Source organism: Conger conger, chromosome 17 (assembly GCF_963514075.1).
Source record: "Conger conger chromosome 17, fConCon1.1, whole genome shotgun sequence".
In the NCBI taxonomy this organism is placed as follows: Eukaryota; Metazoa; Chordata; class Actinopteri; order Anguilliformes; family Congridae; genus Conger; species Conger conger.
This window is the reverse complement of record NC_083776.1, coordinates 13,445,365-13,466,518: the sequence shown is the minus strand read 5'-3', so window position 1 is coordinate 13,466,518 and position 21,154 is coordinate 13,445,365. Positions and strand designations below refer to the sequence as shown.

The window sequence follows — 21,154 nt, the reverse complement described above, 5'->3', positions numbered from 1 at the left end:
AGAAACGACGTTGACGGTCGTACAGAAGGCCCTCGGAAAACAAGCATCGTTTCAGCCGATGATGACTACAATTACCACAGTGTCACAATGCGTTACCCGTTCCCTTGCGATTACTTCACCTAGTTATGACAACATCAACGCAAAACCGTACTAACCAGTATACCTGCTCAGCACAACCTGTTTAAACCCGACACTGGGCTTAGCATAGCCTTCGATAGACCATTAACCCTCAGCTCACGGTGCTTGTGAAGTCCTACAGAGTCCGACGGCAGCTGAGGGAGAGCAGGGTGAGGAGGCCACGGCTCCTCTGGCCAGGCTGCGGAAACGGCAGCACGCCGTGTAGGAGGCGCACTCCGCCCGCTCTGTGAGGTCATGAGCTCTCGTGACAGATGGCTCCGGCGGCCATTCCCAAGCGCCCGTTTTTCAGAAGGTAACATCACTTGATATCTGCCCAAAATGGTTACGGGGGCTGTTTAACGTGCGTGGCTAACGCGCAGTCACTTGTTTTTAAGAAGCTAGCAGCTCCTGTCCGCGCTAATTACCGTGAATGAGCTAAAATGGCGGCAGGCGCGGGTGTGATCTAAAAACAACAGCGCCCTGGGGTGGGAGGCTGGCTGATGGGCTTCTCTGAGGATTGTCTTCCTGCCTGCTCCTCTCTTCCTTACGCTCCTCTCCGCAACTGCGTCTAACCTCTATGACTTCCTGTCTCTCTGCCTCCATCACTTCCTGTCTCAATCGAATCGCCTCGTCTTGTCTTATCACTTCCTCAAGATGTCCCCATCCCTCCCACTTATTCTTAACAACCCCCTCCTCTGCTTCTATCAATTTCAGTCTGCTGCAACATATCAATCTCCTTTCTCTATCACTTCCTGCCTCTCTGCCTCAATCACTACCCCGGGGCCTCTAACACTTCCTGTTTTTCTGCCTCCATCACTTCCTGCCTCTGCCTCAGTGACTTCCTGTTGGTCTGTCTTCCTGTCTTTCGGTCTGAAAAAACGCTGCCCTGTTTCCACTCCAAGAACAAGGCAGCGCTGCTGCAAATTAATCTGTTAAAATGTGAGATGCCTGCATCGGCGGAGAGGTGGGGGGGGGGGGGGTGAGAAAGACGAGTGCAAGCCTCTCCAGTAATTAGCAGCTAATTAGGAACAAGGAGCAGATGCTGGCGGAGTCCTCGCAGTAAACAGGTTCTGTAAACAAAGCTTGTGAATCTGCGCGCGTTTATTAGCCACCTTGACAACTGTCAGAGTCTCTCCCGCCATCTGCACCACGCCGGGGCCCAGCCGTACGAGCCACGGCTCTCCAACGGGACCGCTCCCCGCCGGAACCAGACCGCTAACTACTCACACTCAGCAAACGGGCGCTTGTGATTAGTCACGACGGAGACGTGAGCTCTGGTTTCGGCGGTTCCCTGAGGGGAGGACGGTGAGGATCAGGCACACGGCAGTTGTGTGTCCGCCGAGGGAACGGGAAGCGTGTGGTCGCCCAGGTGGGGAGAGAGCGGGTTCTGCCCAAGCCACCATTTCCCGCCCTGACTATGGGGTGGTATGATTGCATGCGTGGCGGTAACACCGCCAGCCTCCACGTCTCCCTTAACACGCGTCATGGGAGTCCTCCCAGCTATCAGAGAGAGAGTGTGTATCGGTGTGTGTGTGTGTGTGTGTGTGTGTGTGAGTGAGTGTATTGGTGAGTGAGTGTGTGCGTGTGTATGGGTGTGTGTATGTGTGTGTGTGTGTGTGTGAGTGAGTGTGTATGTCAGTGTGGGTGTGTGTGTGTGTGTGTGTGTGTGTGTGTGTGAGTGTATGGGTGTGTGAGTGCGTGCGTGTGTATGGGTGTGTGAGTGTGTATGTGAGCGTGGGTGTGTGTGTGAGGGTGGGTGTGTGTGTGTGTGTGCGTGTGTGTGAGTGAGTACGTGTGTGTGAGTGAGTGTGTGTGTATGTGTGTGTGTGTGTGAGCGTGGGTGTGTGTGTGTGTGAGTGTATGGGTGTGTGTGAGTGTGAGTGTGAGCGTGGGGGTGTGTGTGTGTGTGTGTGTGTGTGTGTGTGAGAGTGTGTGTGTGCATGTATTAGGTGTGTGTGTGAGTGTATTAGGCGTGTGTGTGTGTGTGTGTGTGTGAGCGTGGATGTGTGTGAGTGTGTGTGTGAGTGTATGGGCGTATGTGTGTGAGTGTGTGTGTGAGTGTGTGTGAGCGTGAGTGTGAAGGTGTGTGTGTGAGAGTGTGTGTGTGTGTGTGTGAGCGTGGGTGAGTGTGTGTGTGAGCGTGGGTGAGTGTGTGTGGGTGTGTGTGAGTGAGTGTGTGTGTGAGCGTGTGTGTGGGCGTGGGTGTGTGTGAGCGTGGGTGTGTGTGAGTGTGAGTGTGAGTGTGTGTGTGAGCGTGTGTGTGAGCGTGGGTGTGTGTGGAAGCACGCGGGGTAGCACACTGTGCCTAGTGAACAGTGTGCATTCTTTAATGAGGTGCGTGTTCTAATGAAGCACCCTTTAAAAAAAGGCTTTATCGTAGCGGAGAGCCACGTAGCATGGTAACCTTGAGTTAGCGCTAGAACAGTAACCCCGCTAATGAGCAGCACAGATGACTAATAAACTGCAGCGGGGGCTGAGGGGGCTGAGGGGGTTCTGCTCGCGCTCCAAACGCAGGAGGTCACGCAGCTCAGTGCCGAGGGGGGGGGGGGAGGCGGAAACACGGCTGCAACGCGGCGTGTGTGTGCGTATCATTATTTACCCTCGTCTTCCCCCGCGCTGTTCTCCAACGCACCACAACCAGAGCCGCAAACGCCACGTTTCCCTGACGCGTCTCTAGAGTCGGCCGTCCTGCCCGGGGCAAAACGACCACGCCTCTAACGCCCACAACATTCTGGTCATGAGGCTGGTGCCCTAACCCTTATATTACACCGCAGTGCCAAGCAGGCTTTTCCATGGCGTACAGCATACAGGTTTATTAAATGTTCTTGCGAGGTCGCCATGTTTAAATCAGTATGCTAAAATCCTACAGTGGGGAGGGGACACAACAGAACGATGACACTGATTCAAGATGGCTCCCTTAAAAACAACTGCAAGCCTCAAATTGACTCCCGGTTGTCCACCGACGAGTTTAAAAAGATTAATTAACGGACGTTTACCTTCGAGGAAGGAGCCGGGAGAGCGGGCACGGCCGTGGTGTGATATTCTCGCGGGGGCCGGCTAACACCGGGAGACATCTGCCAAAGCGATTAGCGCTCCCCGCTCCCCGCTTACCGGAAACGAGCGAGCGGAAAACTCGCCCTCGCCCCGGCCAGGCGTCTCCAGCGGAACAGCGCGAGGCACCCGGCTTTTCGCAAACGGGCGGAAAGGGGCCGTATGAAGGCGTCGGGAGCGGGGTTTCAGGACGGAGAGGTTGGAGAAGGAAAACGAAGCGCTGTGGAGGCTCGGGCGGAGAAAGCCAGCGCTGAGGGAAGGCAGGTACGCGGAGCCCAACTCACCCCCCCTCCTCCCCTCGCCTCGTTTTCGGCGCGACGCCTAATTAGAGAGCAGGTCCGCTGCCAGGACGTCTGCCGCGGCGCCAGACCGGGGAGCAGCGCACGCGTCCCGAAGAGGAAAGACCAGGGGGAATTATCAAATCAATTAACATCCAATTCCAAAATTAATATCTGTCCCGTGCCTCTGAGCGACTGCTCCGTGGTGTTTTCTCCTGCAATAAGCCGGCTCGTTAGGGCCGCGACGGGCCCCCGCGTCCACCGCCGCCGCGCGCCGCCTAATTACGCCAATCTGCGGCTGCGTGGGACGCCTGCCAAAATTTGGGGGGGGGGGGGGGTGGGAGGGTGGGGTGAGGGTTTGGACCGAGTTTCTGGGCTGGAGCTGGAGCCAGCGCACAGCTGGGGAGGGGTGGTGGTGGTTATGGGGGTGGGGGAGGGGGTGCTGGGGAGGGGGTGCTGGGCTTGTTAGCACCGACGGTGACCTCAGCGTCACACTCCAGTCTCGCTTTGTCACGCCAACTTTGTAAACCCAACAAGCAAAAAAAAAAAAAATTAATAAAATGGAGGGATGCCGAATGGGGCCACACACATCCACACAGAAATCTCAGTCCTGGCCACGCTAGAGGCACCACGGGTTGAGGGGTAACTGCAGGCGTCGCCATGGCGACAGGACTACAGCCTGGCTGGACAGGACAGGAGCTGGAGTCATCGGAGCGACTGAAGGGAGGGAGGCCAAGAGCGCAGACAGACAGACAGACAGACAGACAGACAGACAGACAGACAGACAGTCAAACAGAAGAGGGACAGACAAACAAACAAACATACTGACAGGCAGGCAGACAGACAGACAGACAAACCATACGCTGAGCTGCTCCGAGCCCTGTGAACACTCCCAGAAAGTGAAAAGGTGTGGAATGGATTGGCGATCGCTGCTGAATGTAGCTGCCCCCTCAATCCACCAGCCCCCCTCCCCCCCCCCCCACCCAGCTGCCCGTCGTAAACACGCCTCCCTTCTGCCACCCGCGACCCACACACCGCCCCTGCCAGGCTCATCTGCACCCAGTCCCCCACACACTGAGATCCACACACACCGCCCCTGCCAGGCTCATCTGCACCCAGTCACCCACACACTGAGATCCACACACACGGGTCTGCGGGGGAACGGCAGGGCCTGCTGCCAGCCAGAGACTGAGACCCCACTCTGCCCACTGCCCTGCCACACTCCTCCTTCTGCTCCTCCCTCACTCCTGTGTGTAAACAGGGGTGTGTGTGTGTGTGTGTGTGTGTGTGTGTGTGACACTGTGTGTGAAGTGTCCCTGCTTCGCCAAAATCCGTCACCAGCATCAGCAACACAGCCGGTGACTGGTATAACCACAACAATGACTTCCAATTTCAAAACCCCTCCATGTCAAAGAAATGTTCAAGTGCACAAGAATGTGAGAAAATATGAGAATTGACCATGCAGTGCCCTTTATTAGTAAAGTGAAAGAAAATGACCAGACCTACCCAGTAAACATTTTTTAAAAAATGTATATACTGTAACATAATTTCTCATTGTCAGTTATTCTGTAGACTCTACAAAATGAATGTAGTGTAATTAATTACACTGCAATTGTGAAGCGCTCAATTCACTCAGTGACGGTGCAGGATAACGTGTGAAATCAGACACACATCTGGCATCAGCACGTGTCGAGTTATTACCCACTCATTCATTACAGGCATTCAGCAGATGTTCTAATCCACAGACAAGTTCAGCATTTTTTACATCGCATCCATTTATACAGCTGGATATATACTGAAAGTTCAGGTTAATCATGGCAGTGTCTTGGGAATTTGGAATCAAACCCGCAACCTTTAGGTTACAAGCCCAAACTTTACCCATAAAACAACACTGTCACAGCCACAGTGACTGAGGGACATTTCACTGCTGAGAGACCTGTGTCAGTCACTACATGAACAGCAGACACTGTTTTCATGTAAACAGTGCAGAGTTTAGCTAGGGCAAGGACATGGCCTACCTCTGAGGAAGAGGAGGGTTTAGGGATGTATTTGGGAAAGGGGGGGGTGAATTGTGAGAGTTCACTGAAACAGGGACACACACGGCTCCCCCGCAAGCGCGGCTAATGGCCGATCGCAGCTGCAGACACGCTAATAACCACAGAGCTCGTTTAAAGGCAGGCCTAATCGCAGACGCAATTTGTTCATTAGAAAATTACAAACAAGAGCCCAGCGCTGACGTGAGAGACCGCGATTAGCAGCACTAATTGCCTGATTCTTACACTCCAGTTGGAGCACACGGGAGACGCCTTAAAAAACACACACACACACACACACACACACACACACACACACACACACACACACACACACACACACACACACACACACACACACACACACACACACACACACACACACACACACACACACACACACACACACACACACACACACACACACACCAACCCCCCCTCCTCCGAGTCCCCCTTCTCTCTCGCTGTTTAGGACAAATTAAGGCCAATTCAAACACCCTCTCCCCAGCTCCTGTGGAGGCTGGGGCAGGGGGGTGGGGGCGGGGGGGTGGACCTGTACTTGAGCGCCCCGCTGATGCTCCAATCAAAGCCCTCCGCCACACAGGAAGCGCGGGCCCTTTGAGAACACGAGCCGGGGCCGTATGCCAGCCGGCAGACAACACTTCATTAGCCCCGAACCGCTGCTCCTCTCCTCTCCTCGCTCCGCACGGAGAGGGGGAAGAAGAGAGAGAACACGAGAGAGAGAGAGAGGGAGCGGTGGGGGGGGGGGAAGAGAGAAATCCCTTCCCACTCCTTATCCTAATGGTCTCATTTCAATACACTGGAGAACCTGGCTCTAATTGATGTCAAGTGTGTGCTTTCGCCGCTGATCAAGGGGAAGCCATCAAACAGGAAGCGCGGCCTTTCGTCCCCCGCCCGCGATCACAGGGCACTTCTCCCGCCGCGGGGGGGCGGCGGGGGAGCGAGGGAGCACCGGGAGCACGGCGGAGGTACCTGTTTAATTGGGATCGCGCGGCCGCTCCCGATGCTGTCCGCGCGGGTCTCCAGCCCTTTCTTCTCCTTGTCCGGCTCGTTCCCTTTCCGAGACTGCGGGGGGGGGGGGGGGGGAGACAGGGCCTTTAAAACAGCCTCCCTACCTTCTGTTACCGCGCCGGTTCGGTCTGCCGTTCGGATAATATAACAGACAGGAAATGTGTCGCTGGTTGCTTAGTAGTGCAGCAAACGGCTTAAACTCAGTGGTGGGAATGTGGTGTTATGCATCTGCCTGGTGGAATCAGAGGGGAATTTGAACACCATGGGCTGAACTGCTGGTGGCTCAGGCATGAGGTGGATCACACGTGGAAAGTCGTGAATTGTCATTTAACTTCTACTTTACAGACATGACCAAGATTATAACTTGTTGGCCAACATCATAATGTTAGACAGTCTCCAATTATTTTCATCGCAATTACATTTACTGCAAAGGCCCAGTTAAAAACAATCTAGAATAACAGAATAAGAATGACCAACTATATTGTACTGCACAAAAACATATGCTGTATAAAATAAAATGTGCACATTGCTTACAATGATGGAGTATGAACATAGATAACACAGCATGCATTATATTAAGCATACTATTTATTCCATATGTAGGCCTCGTTCTGAATATAATTAAAAATCAATCCCATTTAATTCCAAAAAGTCAGGAAAATAAGGTCAAATCATGAATTGGAAAATGCCCTCAAAAGTTCGATGAGGAATTCAAATTCAGTTGACAGTTAAATTCAGTTGAGTTGTGCATTGAAATGAAAAGGGGAAGAGCCCCGCCCCGCCCCGCCACGCCCCGCCCGGCCCGGGCCACTCACGGTGAAGAGGTTGGAGCGGCGCTTGGACTGTTTGCGGACAGGCGTGGGGGTGTTGGTGGTCTGTGGGACCTCCATGCGCAGCTCCTTCTGGCTGGTGCTGGGGGTGGAGGGCACCGAGGAGGAGTAGTCACTGAGGCTGCCCCCTCCGTTACTCGTCTGGGAGAGAGAGGGAGGGAGGGAGGGGAAGCAGAGACCCTGGTGTCAAATTCTGTTCTAAAATCAGAGGTAAAAAGTGAAGGAGGGAGAAAGAGAGAGAGAGGGAGGGAGTCTGACCAGCACCTTGGCCCAACAGGAGACGTGGGTAAGAATGAGAAAATGACATTTACACATTGGCGGACTCCATCTTATGTGGGACTACAGGATACACTGCGCACTGATCTTTCTGCAGAGATCAAATTGCTCACCGTGAGTTATGAAACAATCAAACAGGCACTCTGATATGCTTCCTCCATTACAGAGAACATGTCTTATTCTGCTTGAGTGCAAACTTATGTGTGTATGTGTGTGTGTGTGTGTGGTATGACTGGGCATGTGTGCGTGTGAGTGATTCTTTGCCTGTGTATTATATCCGTGTGTGTGTGTACAGAGACAAGGGTGTTTTTATAAATGGGATAATTAAGAATGTGTTTATGTGTGTATGCGTGTGTATGTCTAGGTTTGTATGTTCGACACCCAGAGCCCCTGACGGGCGCCTCACCTGGCTGATGTGCACGGCGGAGACAGGGGCGGAGCAGACAGACGAGTGGCTGGGGGAGTTGGGGAGGGACTTGCAGGGACCAATGGAGAGCTGCTGCTTCTTCCGGGTGGCCACAATCTTCTGGGCCACTGAAACACAGAACGCACCAATCAACACGAGCCACACCGCCACAGGCCACTCCCCATTGGACAGAGACTCGCATGGTGGAGCCGTGGTCTTTTACAGTGACACAAAATACAATTAGAACTAAACCAAGTACATTTTCAGTGTTTGCGGTGTAGCTTCCCCTGGCCCGAAAAAGGCCCAACCGACAACTAAGACGAAGAAAAACGCACTGTGCAAGTTTGACTGTCCATCGTCAGGACAACAGTCAGGCCTTGAACACCAAATATTACCACCTACGATTCTACGGAAAGGTCAAATCTATCAGAAGGATGCCCGATTAATATCACCAGCGAAATGTTGTGAGACGATGTGGAAACGTTACCGATTTATTTTCCAGATATGTGAAAGAGAAACCATCACTTTCCAACCCTGGTACAGTTCCTCTTGTACAAATGCAACGGCTTAAACAAGTCAAAAGGTTTCTGAGGCAGTACAATCCCGTCGTCATGGTAAGGGCAGATATGTACTGCACTCATGCAGTGGCCTCACTATAATGTAATTTGGCTTTGAAAGGAAAGCTCCATCGATCCGGCGGTTCCTGAGCGGCAGAGAGGGAGAGTCAGGCCAGGGGCGGGAGTGATGGGAGGATTAGGAGCCTCACGTCCAGGCCGAGGTGACGGGGCGCACCAGTCCATAATTCCTAATAATGCTGATGTAGAGGAGTAACCCGGCCCTGTGATTCAACCATCCGTCTAATCCTCACAGAACCTTCCGGTCCCGCTGGAGCTCCTCATGGGGGGGAGGGGGAGAAAGATTTGTTACGACTACAAGTCCGGCAATTATTTCACAATTATTACGCCGCTTGGTCGGAGAGCTTCATTATTCTTCTCCCCTATTATCATATCGAAAGCACAATGTCAGTTAATCCCACACCGCAGCGTCTATTGATCCCCCCACTACCACCAGCCTGCACACCCCACCCGGCCTGGCCTCTCCCTCTAATCACAGCAGGGCCTGCTGGGAAGGGGGAGGGGGGCCTGAAACGCTCGCCTGTTTCACGACTATTATCGCCTTCGAGCCGTCGCCAAGGAAAGGGGTGTTTGCGGCTCTGCGCAACACTCAGGCTAATAATGCTGATTGGGGAGTGCGGGGTTCACCTAAAAGTAGGCCCATCCAAAAACCGTGGAGGCCTTAAAAAAAAAGCGCACTGGAAAAAAACTACAAATAACATACATTTTAGCCTTATGTTGACACTTTTACTTATTTGCTAAATTAAATATTTCCAACGAAGTAAGATACAGCTGGAGTTCGACTGATTTCAAGATTAGCCAGTGGACTAAGAAGATTCCACTTATCAAGCAGATCTTAAAAGGTAATATGTTCCAAAAAGAACAAACAAGAACGTAAGTTTAATTACTTAAGACTAAAATGCTTGTTGTTTTTGCAGTACTCTTTACCGAATTTGTATTTAAAAATACTTCCATCCTGCAAAACAACTCTTCCTATCTCACCGAAGACTTCTGATTTCAGACGCCTTGGTGTACGGAACTGCAAAGTTTTAAAGTATGCGCTGTTTTTTATTTATCGTGTAATTAATTATACACCCTAAATTCTGTCATGTTGGAAAATAATTGACGAAATAAACAAACGGGACAAAAGTACGCTCCAACTTGCACAGCGTCAAGGTTCAATCAGGGCTTCTGGGTTCAGAAGGACAGGATCAATCCCGCCCCAGTGAAATAAGGGCTGCATGGCTGCCGGCCAAATCAGCAGCGGAAAAGGCAGTTACCAGGCGTGAGCGTTAAGGGGTTGGGGAGGGTGGGTCAGGGTTATCGCCCCGCGTTAAACCGATCCGATACACTCCTCATCCGTTTCCCAATAAACCCCACCGCGCTTCCATTTCCCTGGGAAACGGAGCGGCCGTTTAATTGGCCCTATTAAAGGCCCCCGGGCGTTAACGAGGATCCCGCCATAAACGTTTACCTTCGGGTTACAGCGGCGAGCCAAGGGCAGCCGAGCCGTGCCCTGAACCCCCTCCGCGCCCTGAACCCGCTCCGTGCCCTGAACCCGCTCCGTGCCCTGGCTCCGTGCCCCGTTCCGGGAACCGCGGGAACGTTTTCCGGAAACGTGCGACCCTCCGCTCCGGCTCTGAGCGCGTGCGCAACGGACCGAGGCCCCGCCCCCCCGAGCCCCGCACGGTCACGTGACTCCTCTCCCGCCGAACGGGGCGTAAGAGAGCGACTCGGCGGAATGACCCGGAGATATATGCTTGCGCCCGCATATAAAGCCATCTCCAGCTGTATTTTACACTAAGCGTTAAGAACAGTTATGATAAGATGGTGTTAAATATTTAAACTGCACAGCTAATGCAATTTAACTTTAACCATCAATCTTTGCCCCCATTCCCCCCCCCCCCCCCCCCACTCCCGCCCCCACCCCCCAGCCTGGACAGTCATTGACTCTAATAGGAATGTCTTCCCTTCTATCAGATTTATGGCAGCTCCTCTTCCCAGCTGAGAAACGCCAGCGACCCTCAAGACGGAGGAGAGGCGACCGCCATCTTTACACACGCTCACAACTACGGCTCCCAACACCCGCCAGGGCATAACAGCGCTACCCAACAGCACTGCGGTCCTCAAACTCACCCACACCTGACGCCAGCGTTTCCACTGACACAGCTGAAGCCTTCGGTCCCGGTTCATTCGTTTACGCATTTAGCACGAACGCTACGTGAATATTTTCCCGTCCGCACCATTCCTGACTTATTCAGACCGGCCGCCGAGGGCAGTGACACCAAATCCGATACGGCTCGCGGTAACGGAACGGGATCCGAACGGGGGATCCGGAGAGAGATGCATCACGCCGTCGTTTTGAGCCATGATTTCTGCGTGCTTCAAAGCAAGAGGTGTTTCCATGAGGGCTGGGACAGTATTAAAGTACAAAATTGAAAAATCATAAACAGACAGACAGCGCTGTGATGAATAAGAGAAATACAGGCTCAGTGGTGAGAATCCCCAGCCTTACTAACTGTATAGTGCTGTGAAAAAGGATTTGTCGCCTTCCTGATTTCCTCTATTTATTAATTTTTTGTACGTTTCAGAGAAAATGTAATATCAGAAAAAGGGAACCGGAGTAAACACAGGGGGAGCGCTGTCCGTGCAGGTTCACCCCGCTGCCGTCAGCGTTGTTAGCGGGAGCGCGCTATAAATACGAGCTAACGAATCAGAGGGAGGAGTGCGTGGGATCAGCACTGGGCTGGGAGGCCCACCGGGGATTCTGGGAAAAGGTCAACGTTGTACCGCACTCACAACCCAGTAATTACACCACCTTCCCCCCCAGACCTGGCCCAGAATACACCAGGGTCCACCGTTCCTGGGGTGGTCTGTGCAGGAGTACAGGGGGCGGGGAACGGGGCAGAGGCAGGGCGGGTCACTACCCTCCAGGACCCTGGCTGAGCGGTGGCCGACGGGCCTTGCGACTGTCGGGGGGGGGCGTGAGGCCGATTCCCGCACGACGTCGATATCCACGCACACGCCCTTCAATCCGCTCTCAAAACCCTGCAGGGTCGTTCACCTTCATCACCGCCCCGTCCTCTGCCCGACCGCCCCCCGCGTGGGACGGGGAGAGAAACGGAGGCGGGGTGCGGTTGCTTCAGCGCCAGATCGCCCGGGCAACGTGCCGCGCTGCCCCCCAAACACAGCGGTGCGGTTACCGTACGCGGCAGCCTCTACGCAGAGAGAAACCCCCGCAGTGTCCCACTGTCCTTTACAATCAGCACAAACTCCTCATGAACCGACGCCATCTTGGATTCCAATTCAGTGAATGTGTGGCATTAAAACAAAGTGGGAGGATTTAGCCCTTCTTGGAAGAGGCTCTCGAACACGCCAGGGTTTGGTGAACCTCGGCAGAACGAGTCTGACCCTGTACATGAGTGAGTGTCTGTGCTGCCTAACTGCACACAGATCCAGTTCTGTTCATCCAGAGGAAAGAGAGGCACTGTAGACAAATTAAAAACCTTGATTGAGTGCACAGATAATACGAATACTGTAATACGAATCATCAGATGATTGGAAAAAAATAAGTGAATGAATGTTTACTAGTTGCAGGGCAGTCTGATAGACATTTTCAGTTTGGAGCCTGTAGAGAGTGCCATCACACACTCTCACACTATATGTATCGCTGTTCTTGACGTTACAGTCATTTGATTTGCCGCGGCTTGAGGAACTGGGCGCCCAGGAAAAAAGTAGGCAAAAGCATTACATTTTCTTAATTAGGCTACTTAAGCTAGCCATGTAGCCTAGATGGTTAACTAGAAAACCAAAATTAGAATGTACCGTGCAATATCAGTGACTTTTATACATTACATCACATTATATTTTGGAATGGTTATATAGTTTGCTATATTGCGCAGTCAATAACACAAGCAGCATTTAGCCAACTACAGCTAGCTAGCTGTTAACATTATCTAGCTAAGGTTAATTTGATTATCCTGCCTTTGTCTATCACTAATGGGTTTACAATCATATTTCCACTCCAGTAACACATAATATATACAGGAATAAGAACCAAGGCCTGATTTAGTGAGAGCCTGATCATGAGAACATTATAGCTCGGCGTCCATGACAATGGAAATTATTAGTGACCATTTTCTCTAAAGGGATGTACTGGAGAGGCGGAAAGAGTTGCAGAAACCAATATGGCATCTAGTGCGCTGCAGGTCTAAGGGAAACTAAGGGTTTAACATGATATTTACAACCCATAATGAATATAAAAATAAGAATCAATTAGTGATTTCTCTTGACACAATTTTATAACAATGTTGTCACGTTAACAGTCTGCAACAGGGCAAAAAACGGAATAAGCTCTGGGCTACTCTAGAATATCAAATGTGGACCAGAAGAAACTGGTGAGTCTATGCCTATCTGGGAAGGTACCGAAATCATTTTTAAAAAGCTGTATTTTGACGTGACTGACAACGGTTACAGTTAAGTGTCAGACACTGGACATCTAAACTAATTACGGCAATAAAAGTCTACGGCAGAGACAATAACAAGCGTCACCCCCGACCTTTCGGTGGTAGACCTGCGTGGCGCCCGCCCCCCCCCCCCCCCGATCCGGAGCTCCCCCCCCCCGCGCCTCGGCGGGATGACAAGCTCGTTAGCGGGGAGCAGCTAACGAAGGTCCGTGAGCCGCTCTGACATGGCCAGGGCGCAGCGGAACGCGATGATAATTAGGATAATTAAATTAGCGGGCTGATAGACGCTGGCCGGGGAGCCGTCAGAAGATCCCCTCTCCCCCCGCCGAGACGCTGCCTTCCCGCTACGAGACGCTCTCCAACCCGATAAACATCGCATGCTTCACGGAGCTGCCTTTTATTACCCACGATGCACGTTACAGGCTGTTTACATCAAGCGGCGGCCAGTAATTTCATCCGCACTGCAAATTCTTATAGTCGCTGTTGACCCTATTTAAATAAATTGCTCCCTCCCCCCACCCCAACCCAAACCACCCTTTGGCTTCTCTCTCATAGAATCTATTATATAAATTTACGCGGATGACAATGCCAATTATTTTTAATGGTAAACCTAGTCATTCGGCCGACGGTATCATCTCCGATACTAGCTTCCGCAGCCATTGGACGGTTTATTTGCGAGATTTACAGTGAACCCAAGAGGTAGCGCACAACAAAAGCCATCTTAACCACAGCATCATTAACTGACATTAATTACTCTGCCTAAGAGTATGCGTTTGTGTAGGAAGAGCACAAATTGCACTCCGGGAAAAAATCAAGCCTACTTGACCCCGTCACTCTGTGGCAAGATCAAAAACGCGTTTCAAGAGCTCCGTTTAAGAGGCTGCAACGGACACGATAAGGTCGTTACGGCTTCGACGAGACCCCGCGTCTTAATCGTGATTAAGAGCGATCTGTCCTTGCTCCATTTATTTTACATGAAATCTGCAGCTGGAAATGCAGAGGTGCTTGTGTGGGGGTGAAGTGGTTAGGGTGGGGGGGTGTGCTACAGAGCTGTGGGCTTAAACATCCTCCCACTGTCCATGTCAATTTCACAACTGTCCCTGGTCCAAAAACATGTTGTCTGGCTTAATTGGCATCTCTGAACTGTCATCTCGGGGTGTGTGTGTGTGTGTGTGTGTACATACATATGTGCATACACACGAGTGTGCGTGTTTGTACCCTGTTCCAGGCAAGCTTCTGGTTTTATTACATTACAAAACAGTACTTGGAACAAACCCTTCCCATTTCTAAACACACACACTCACATTTTGTAGGAGATTCTTCACTTTTACACACTGGCTTTCACAAAAAGTGAACCGTGTGTGTGTGTGTGTGTGTGTGTGTGTGTGTGTGTGTGTGTGTGCGTGTGTGCGTGCATATTATAGGGAACAGATTAAGCACCAGTTTCAATACAATTACTAGTACAAATCTTACTCTCGATGGAGAACTTTTTTGTTAGGAGAGACAGAACAGAGAGAAAAAGGGTTGGTCTCATCAAAATCTTGGTTTCGTCATTACTCAAGCCATTCAGTAATAAGGTTACCTGAGCAAAACGCACAAAGCCCACCATTTTGATGCAACAACAAGGGTAATTCAGGCAAACTAACCCGTAGGCAAACATCAGGACACACAAACACAGGCATGCACACGCGCACACACAGACGGAGGAGGGACGATGGGGGGAGAGAGAGAGAGAGAGAGAAAGAGAGAGAGAGTGCTCCAGGCAGAAAACGCTGTCAAGACACTACAGCGACACGAAACATTAAAATAATCATTTTCAACCTCATCAGTGAATTCCACTTTACTGGATAATTAAAATGCGTGATTAATTGAGGATAATGAAATGAAAAATGCAAGAAGACACTGTCAGTAATAATAAGGAATTTAGCCTTTTCTTTCTCTCGTTTGATGCAGCTGATGACCCGGCCTCCTCTCACACACACACACACACACACACACACACACACACACACAAACACTGATGCACACACACACACACACGCTAAACAGCAGGCTTTGCTCCATCCAAACAGTGTAATAATTAATTGGATAATAAGGCTGCGTTAGTGAAACTGTCCCTCCTAGCCCACACACAGTCTGCAGTGAGAGGAAGCTGTCTGTGTCATTACCCCCTCCAGACCTCCAGCCCAATAATCCCAGTGCCCTCTTCCTCCCCAAAAACACCAACATACCCCAGACACCTCCAACCCAATAATCCCAGTGCCCTCTTCCTCCCCAAAATACACCAACATACCCAAACACCTCCAACCCAATAATACCAGTGCCCTCTTCCTCTCCGAAATACACTAACATACCTAAACACCTCCAACCCAATAATCCCAGTGCCCTCTTCCTCTCCGAAATACACTAACATACCTAAACACCTCCAACTCAATAATCCCAGTGCCCTCTTCCTCTCCGAAATACACTAACATACCTAAACACCTCCAACCCAATAATCCCAGTGCCCTCTTCCTCCCCGAAATACACTAACATACCTAAACACCTCCAACCCAATAATCCCAGTGCCCTCTTCCTCCCCAAAATACCCCAGCATACCTAAACACATCCAACCCAATAATACGGAATGTCCCCTCTTCACCGAAATACACCAGCATACCCAAACACATCCAAAACAATAATACAGAGTCCCCTATATACCAACAAAATAAACCAACATAACCAAACACATCCAAACCAATATGTCCCCTCACCACTTCGTATTTAAACCCACTGCCTTTCATAGACTCTACTTACTACCATTCACAGACCCTGCTTGATGAAAACTTGACTTGGCACACCCTTGACAGCCCAAAACCACGGCAAAAATGCAACTGTGTTCCAATCGATCACATCTTGCCAACTCTAAACCTACATATGCATGTGTTTACAAAAGTAATCTCACCATTCACCGCCCAAAACAGACCAACATACCCAAACAAACCAATTACAATTACAAACCAATTACAATCCCCTCACCAGCACCAAAGCGCGGCACCATAATCGAACCTTTCAAAACCACTACCAGACCCCTCACTACTTCCTACCTAAAAATGGCAGAAGCACCCAATATGCTCTACTCTGAGTAAGTCTATGTCTATCTGGAAAAGGTACCAAAATAAAGTTTAAAAGCTGTATGTGATGTGACTGACAACAGTTACAGTCGTCCAAGTGTCAGAAATCTAAACTAATTACAGCAATAACAGTATGAGTCAAACCTATTAAATCTACTACCCTTCAACAGACCCTGCCTAGTGATCCCATCAGCGCACATCGACACACCCATAACCGCCCAAAAACGCTCCTGTACTGAAGGCCAAAACCACACAACTCCAAAAATGTAAAAATGTAAACATTTTACCCACTCGCATAGTTCTTTAGAGAACTGTCGCTTCATTTACAAAGCAAATGGTTAAATGTTACCCATTTTAGCTTAGAACACACTCACAAATATTTGTGTGGTTATAAAGACGACAGCAGAACCTCAGATATGAATCTCACAGAGTCACAGACAAGTCACTGCCAAACAGGGTACAAACCCAGAGGTAGCACAAACCATTACACCGTTTCAAGCTTACCCTTCCCACAGATAAAATACAAATATTAAACACACGCCTCCCTGCATAACTGCACATCCAAGTTGGGTCCAAATTCTCTCCACGACCGTTTGCCACTCTGGATAAGAGCGCAAAGTTCCCTTACGTAAAGTTTCAGAAGTTGTGTTGAACTACGGTAACTTCTCAGATACAATAAAGCATGTGTTTTAATGGCTTTCCTGACACACTGACAGATTTATTTATTCATTAGCAGAGACAGGAGCTGGGTAGTTACACACTCAGAAACCACTGCTCCCCCTTTTAACGCTCCTTCACACGTTCTCTCATGACAGTTAGAGCCGTCTCTAACTTTTCAACTCAGTTTGCCCTTTGAGGGCTTTCCTCCACCAATAGCCGGAGATGTTTAGGTGATTGCCACACGCTTTCTTACGGACATTAACTTACAGTTGTGTTATGTTTTTATTTTCTTAGAAAGAAAGACCGGTAGCATTTTTGCTAGCATTTGTCAGATGAGATAAACCAGTTGTGCCGCAAAAGCCTTTTGGAAAGCCTGTTAATGTCCAAAGGAGATCCTCACTTATATTGGTTTGAAGTACAGGCAGAAAATGAAAGGCTGTTGGGGAAAAAGGTAAGGTAATACATTTAGCCATTCCAATTAATGGATATAGAAGTTAAAATGGAAATTTTGACTTGCTAAATTTAGGAACGTTTCAGAGTCCCATACAACCCCAGTTCCCGCAGCGTTACTTTTGTCTCAGGGTATACTGCATATCACAAGGGCTCCCTAATGCTGAGCCACAACCGCCCTTTCTGCTCTACTGCCGTAATCCCATCTATGCAAGAGAGCCACCTCTCATTCTTCAACATCCACCATACACCAGGCAGGGAAACTGCCTCTTCAACAAATTCACATAAAACACATGAACTAATGGACATAAAGCACAAGACAGGCAAGTAGATTCGGCACAGATACAGTAATTTACTCTTAAATTCCAATCCCAATAATATAATCTCTAAAATTAAACTGAACAAGCTGAATGACAATATTGCTCCAGCAGTTGATTCAACATCTACGCTACGTTGACATTGAGTGTGTGTGACCAATCTATGAGAGATAAGTGTCTGTCAGGCAGTCTGGTATGAAGGCAACAGTATATACATGGCGGTTGTCAAGTCAAGCATAACAAGCATCCGTACATGTAGGCCAGGGCAGCGGTTGGCTTCTGGTTTCCAGGCCCCGCAGGTCTGACCTGTAGACCAGCCCTGATCTTACTCACTCCACTCACTCAGAGGGACTGTGAATGCCACAACAGGGCAAGCACTCCACCTGGTGGACAATTTGGTTATGACATCCAAAGGTCCTTTGTTTGTTGAAGACTACATTCTCGCCTGGTAAGGTCTACACATAAAGAATGTGTGTGTGCGACTGGGCAGGTGTGCATACATGTATATAGGTGCAAATTTGTTTTTGTGAGTGAACAGTTTTCCTCATATCCTGCACCTCCTTCAGCACAGAGTCCCCATGAAGAAAAACCGCCTATGATTTGGCCAGTAGGGACTGGCCTCCTGTGTGCATGCATATGCGTTTTAGAGTTTGTGTACATGCATGTGCGTTCAGGTTGTCTTCACAGAGCTTCAAAAGAATTTGAGCTACACTGTGCCGGTCTGTTTCAGGATGCGAACAAGTCAGCCGCGGAAAACACACCCCTGATTTACACGGGCGACATATACGAAGGGTTTTCAGAGGAGAACACGGTGACAGGCCAGGAGCGTTAAGAGGGGCCACACCCTGAAACACACCGCCATTTCACACACGCCGGGCGCCATCCGTTACAGCTCCATAACGAGGATTCGCACTGAAGGCTGACCTGCCCCACCAGCTCACGCAGGCACCAGCTCTTAATTACTTTTGTAATTAGGCCAATCATTTATTTCAACTGACATTTTGATAGTAATGACCTATAGCTGTAGACTGCACACGTATCCACGGTGACTGATTTTTTTATTTATTTCGTTTTTTAACTGTAGTCTAATAAAGGAGTTACGTTCGGGTGGGACAGAAGCCCTCATAGACCTCCAAGCCCTCCGGAGGAATGCTGTGGACCCCCGTTATTGGACTGCAGGAGGGGACGGCCATAGATTATAACAGCACTTAGATATAGTTATTGTTGTACTCGGGGTATTCTAAGCTGCCAACCGTGGTATGCCAGTTGGTAAGTTGACGTATTCTTCGAGGGTTCAAATAATATCTATGTGGTCACGCTAAGACTTGTAGGAACCGTGCTTTCCTCTAGGGCAGTGGTCTCCAACCCTGGTCCTGCAGAGCTACTGGGTCTGCCGGTTTTCGTTCTTACCCTGCAATTAACTATAATCAACTGCTCTAATTTAATTAATTAACTCGCCTCACCTGGGTACCTGGGTCTCAACAGGTGCTGATTTTAAGGTGAAAACAAAAACCAGCAGACCCAGCAGCTCTCCAGGACCAGGGTTGGAGACCCCTGCTCTAGGGTCCTCATCGCACCTGTCCCTGGGTTCAATCTGCACTTCACTGTAGGTGGCTCTGGATAAGAGCGTCTGCTCTGTGACGTAACGACGGATGGTCAGACGGCTATGCGCCCGCGCGCCCCCGGCCCCGCTCACCGTCCTGGAAGACGCGCTCCACGTTCAGCCCGTAGGTGGCGCAGGTCTCGTAGTAGGTGCAGCGCTTCAGGTCGTTGGACAGCTTGCGCGCCCGCGTGTCGTCGATCACTCTCGGGTTGGCGGCGCTGATGGCGTCTGGGGGACAGGGGAGGACACGGCGGGGTCAGTTTCCCTGTTCACACTGACGGGTACCCGCTCCGCCCGCTCGCTCAGGGTTACTGTGGCTGTGCCTCGCCTGGGAACCGAACCTGCAACCCCTATGGCGAGGGGTCATGAAGTCACCGTGATTTGATGATCCTTGCCCTGTGGAATGCCCTGGGCCTTATATGCGTTTCTAATAATGCTATGGCCCTTCTCAGTGGAACTTGCCTACTTTCATTGCTTACTTAATATTAAGAATGGCTTAAAGGGACAGCTATCCTCCAAAAAAAATCAAGTGGCTTCTGAGGCCTTCACTTTCCAAACAATTCAGTAAACATCTAACTGAACGTGTGGGAGGAGCTGAATTCAAGAGTTTTGAAAGAACATAACAGATCAATGGTTAGGCGTTTTGAAATACGTTTTTGAAAGATCTTTTCAAAGATGAAAAAAAAATCTTATTAGATCAGGGACGCCAAACCCTTTTCCTGGAGATCTACCTTCCTGCAGGTTTTCACTTCAACCCCAAACTGACACACTTGATTATTTTTATAAGCAGCTGAGGTGTGCTTTGTTAGGGACGGTCTGATTGAGTATTCGTTTAAGCACAATATATCAACAGCAGCCACGTCTATTCTGCAATAAATAAAAGCAAATAAAGATTCTGACAGTCCAAATATGTCAACAAAAACAGTGTGATTTAAAAACATAAAGATTCATTTTATGGACCACTGTGGCAAAGTAATATTAAGGATAAATGATTGCCTGGTAGTCTGCAAGTAACATAAAAAAATCTTCTCATTCCAGATTTCCAAGGTCTCCATCTCCACAGCCTTGGTCGTAGTGCCCTCTAGTGGCCATACAGTAGAAATGTTCATACATTCAGCATTTCATGTGGCAGCTGCTTGGTAAATTACACATTCATTTTTGGCAGTCCCTTGAATAAAATAAATGACGACACTATAGAGCATTGAAATTATCGTTAAATTAGTAATATACTGTTTACCTTTTATTAAATGCAACATAAGATTAGCGCCACATTAGAGACTTTAATAACCCATGAAAGACGCATCACCTGTAGTACACTAATAAATCCATGCCTTTATCTTTCTAGCTGAAGTCATTCCATGTCATCAAGTCAGCTGAGGATTCTCAAATAGGACTGTTTACTTTAATGTAAATGTTAAACTAACAGAAGAACTCATTACACATCTATGAGTTCTGAATTCACTACCTTTTACAGAATGCCGATCCAAAAAATTAAGTGTTCCCACACCTGTCTTTACTTTGAATATATACTTACAGCTTACAGAGATCTAGAGGCAACAATGTATATGAATAATGAAAGTTATAATATTTCCTGAAGGATAATTGATAAAAAGCTCCTTTATATAAAAAGAATCTCAGAGCCTATAAGCTCCGCCTGAATGAAATATGATAGTGAAATTAAACGGCAATTCTTGCAAATGTAGTGACTGTAACAATAGTAAAAAATAAATAAATAAAAATCCTCATTTACGTTATGATTAAATTGCTAAAGTAAGGTCAAACTAACATTCAAAACCACCAAAGCACACTTGTGAAATAAAATTCTTAATGAACTACCAAATGAAAATGTGGTGAGGTGTTTGCAAATGAGCAAAATCCACATATTACAACATAAGGTTCTTTTTTTTT

At 49.2% G+C, this 21,154-nt stretch overlaps 1 protein-coding gene across 3 annotated transcripts in view; it reads right to left on the bottom strand.

Moving 5' to 3' along the window:
* Positions 1-21,154, bottom strand: part of agap1 (ArfGAP with GTPase domain, ankyrin repeat and PH domain 1) — a 154,636-nt gene that overhangs the window by 57,368 nt on the left and 76,114 nt on the right. For all 3 annotated transcript variants that reach the window (XM_061225842.1, XM_061225843.1, XM_061225841.1), the window contains 4 exons: positions 19,340-19,474; positions 8,024-8,151; positions 7,327-7,482; positions 6,473-6,565 (listed from right to left, as the gene is read on the bottom strand). In XM_061225842.1, coding sequence (XP_061081826.1) covers positions 6,473-6,565; positions 7,327-7,482; positions 8,024-8,151; positions 19,340-19,474 — 512 coding nt within the window. The remainder of the gene's footprint in view (positions 1-6,472; positions 6,566-7,326; positions 7,483-8,023; positions 8,152-19,339; positions 19,475-21,154) is intronic.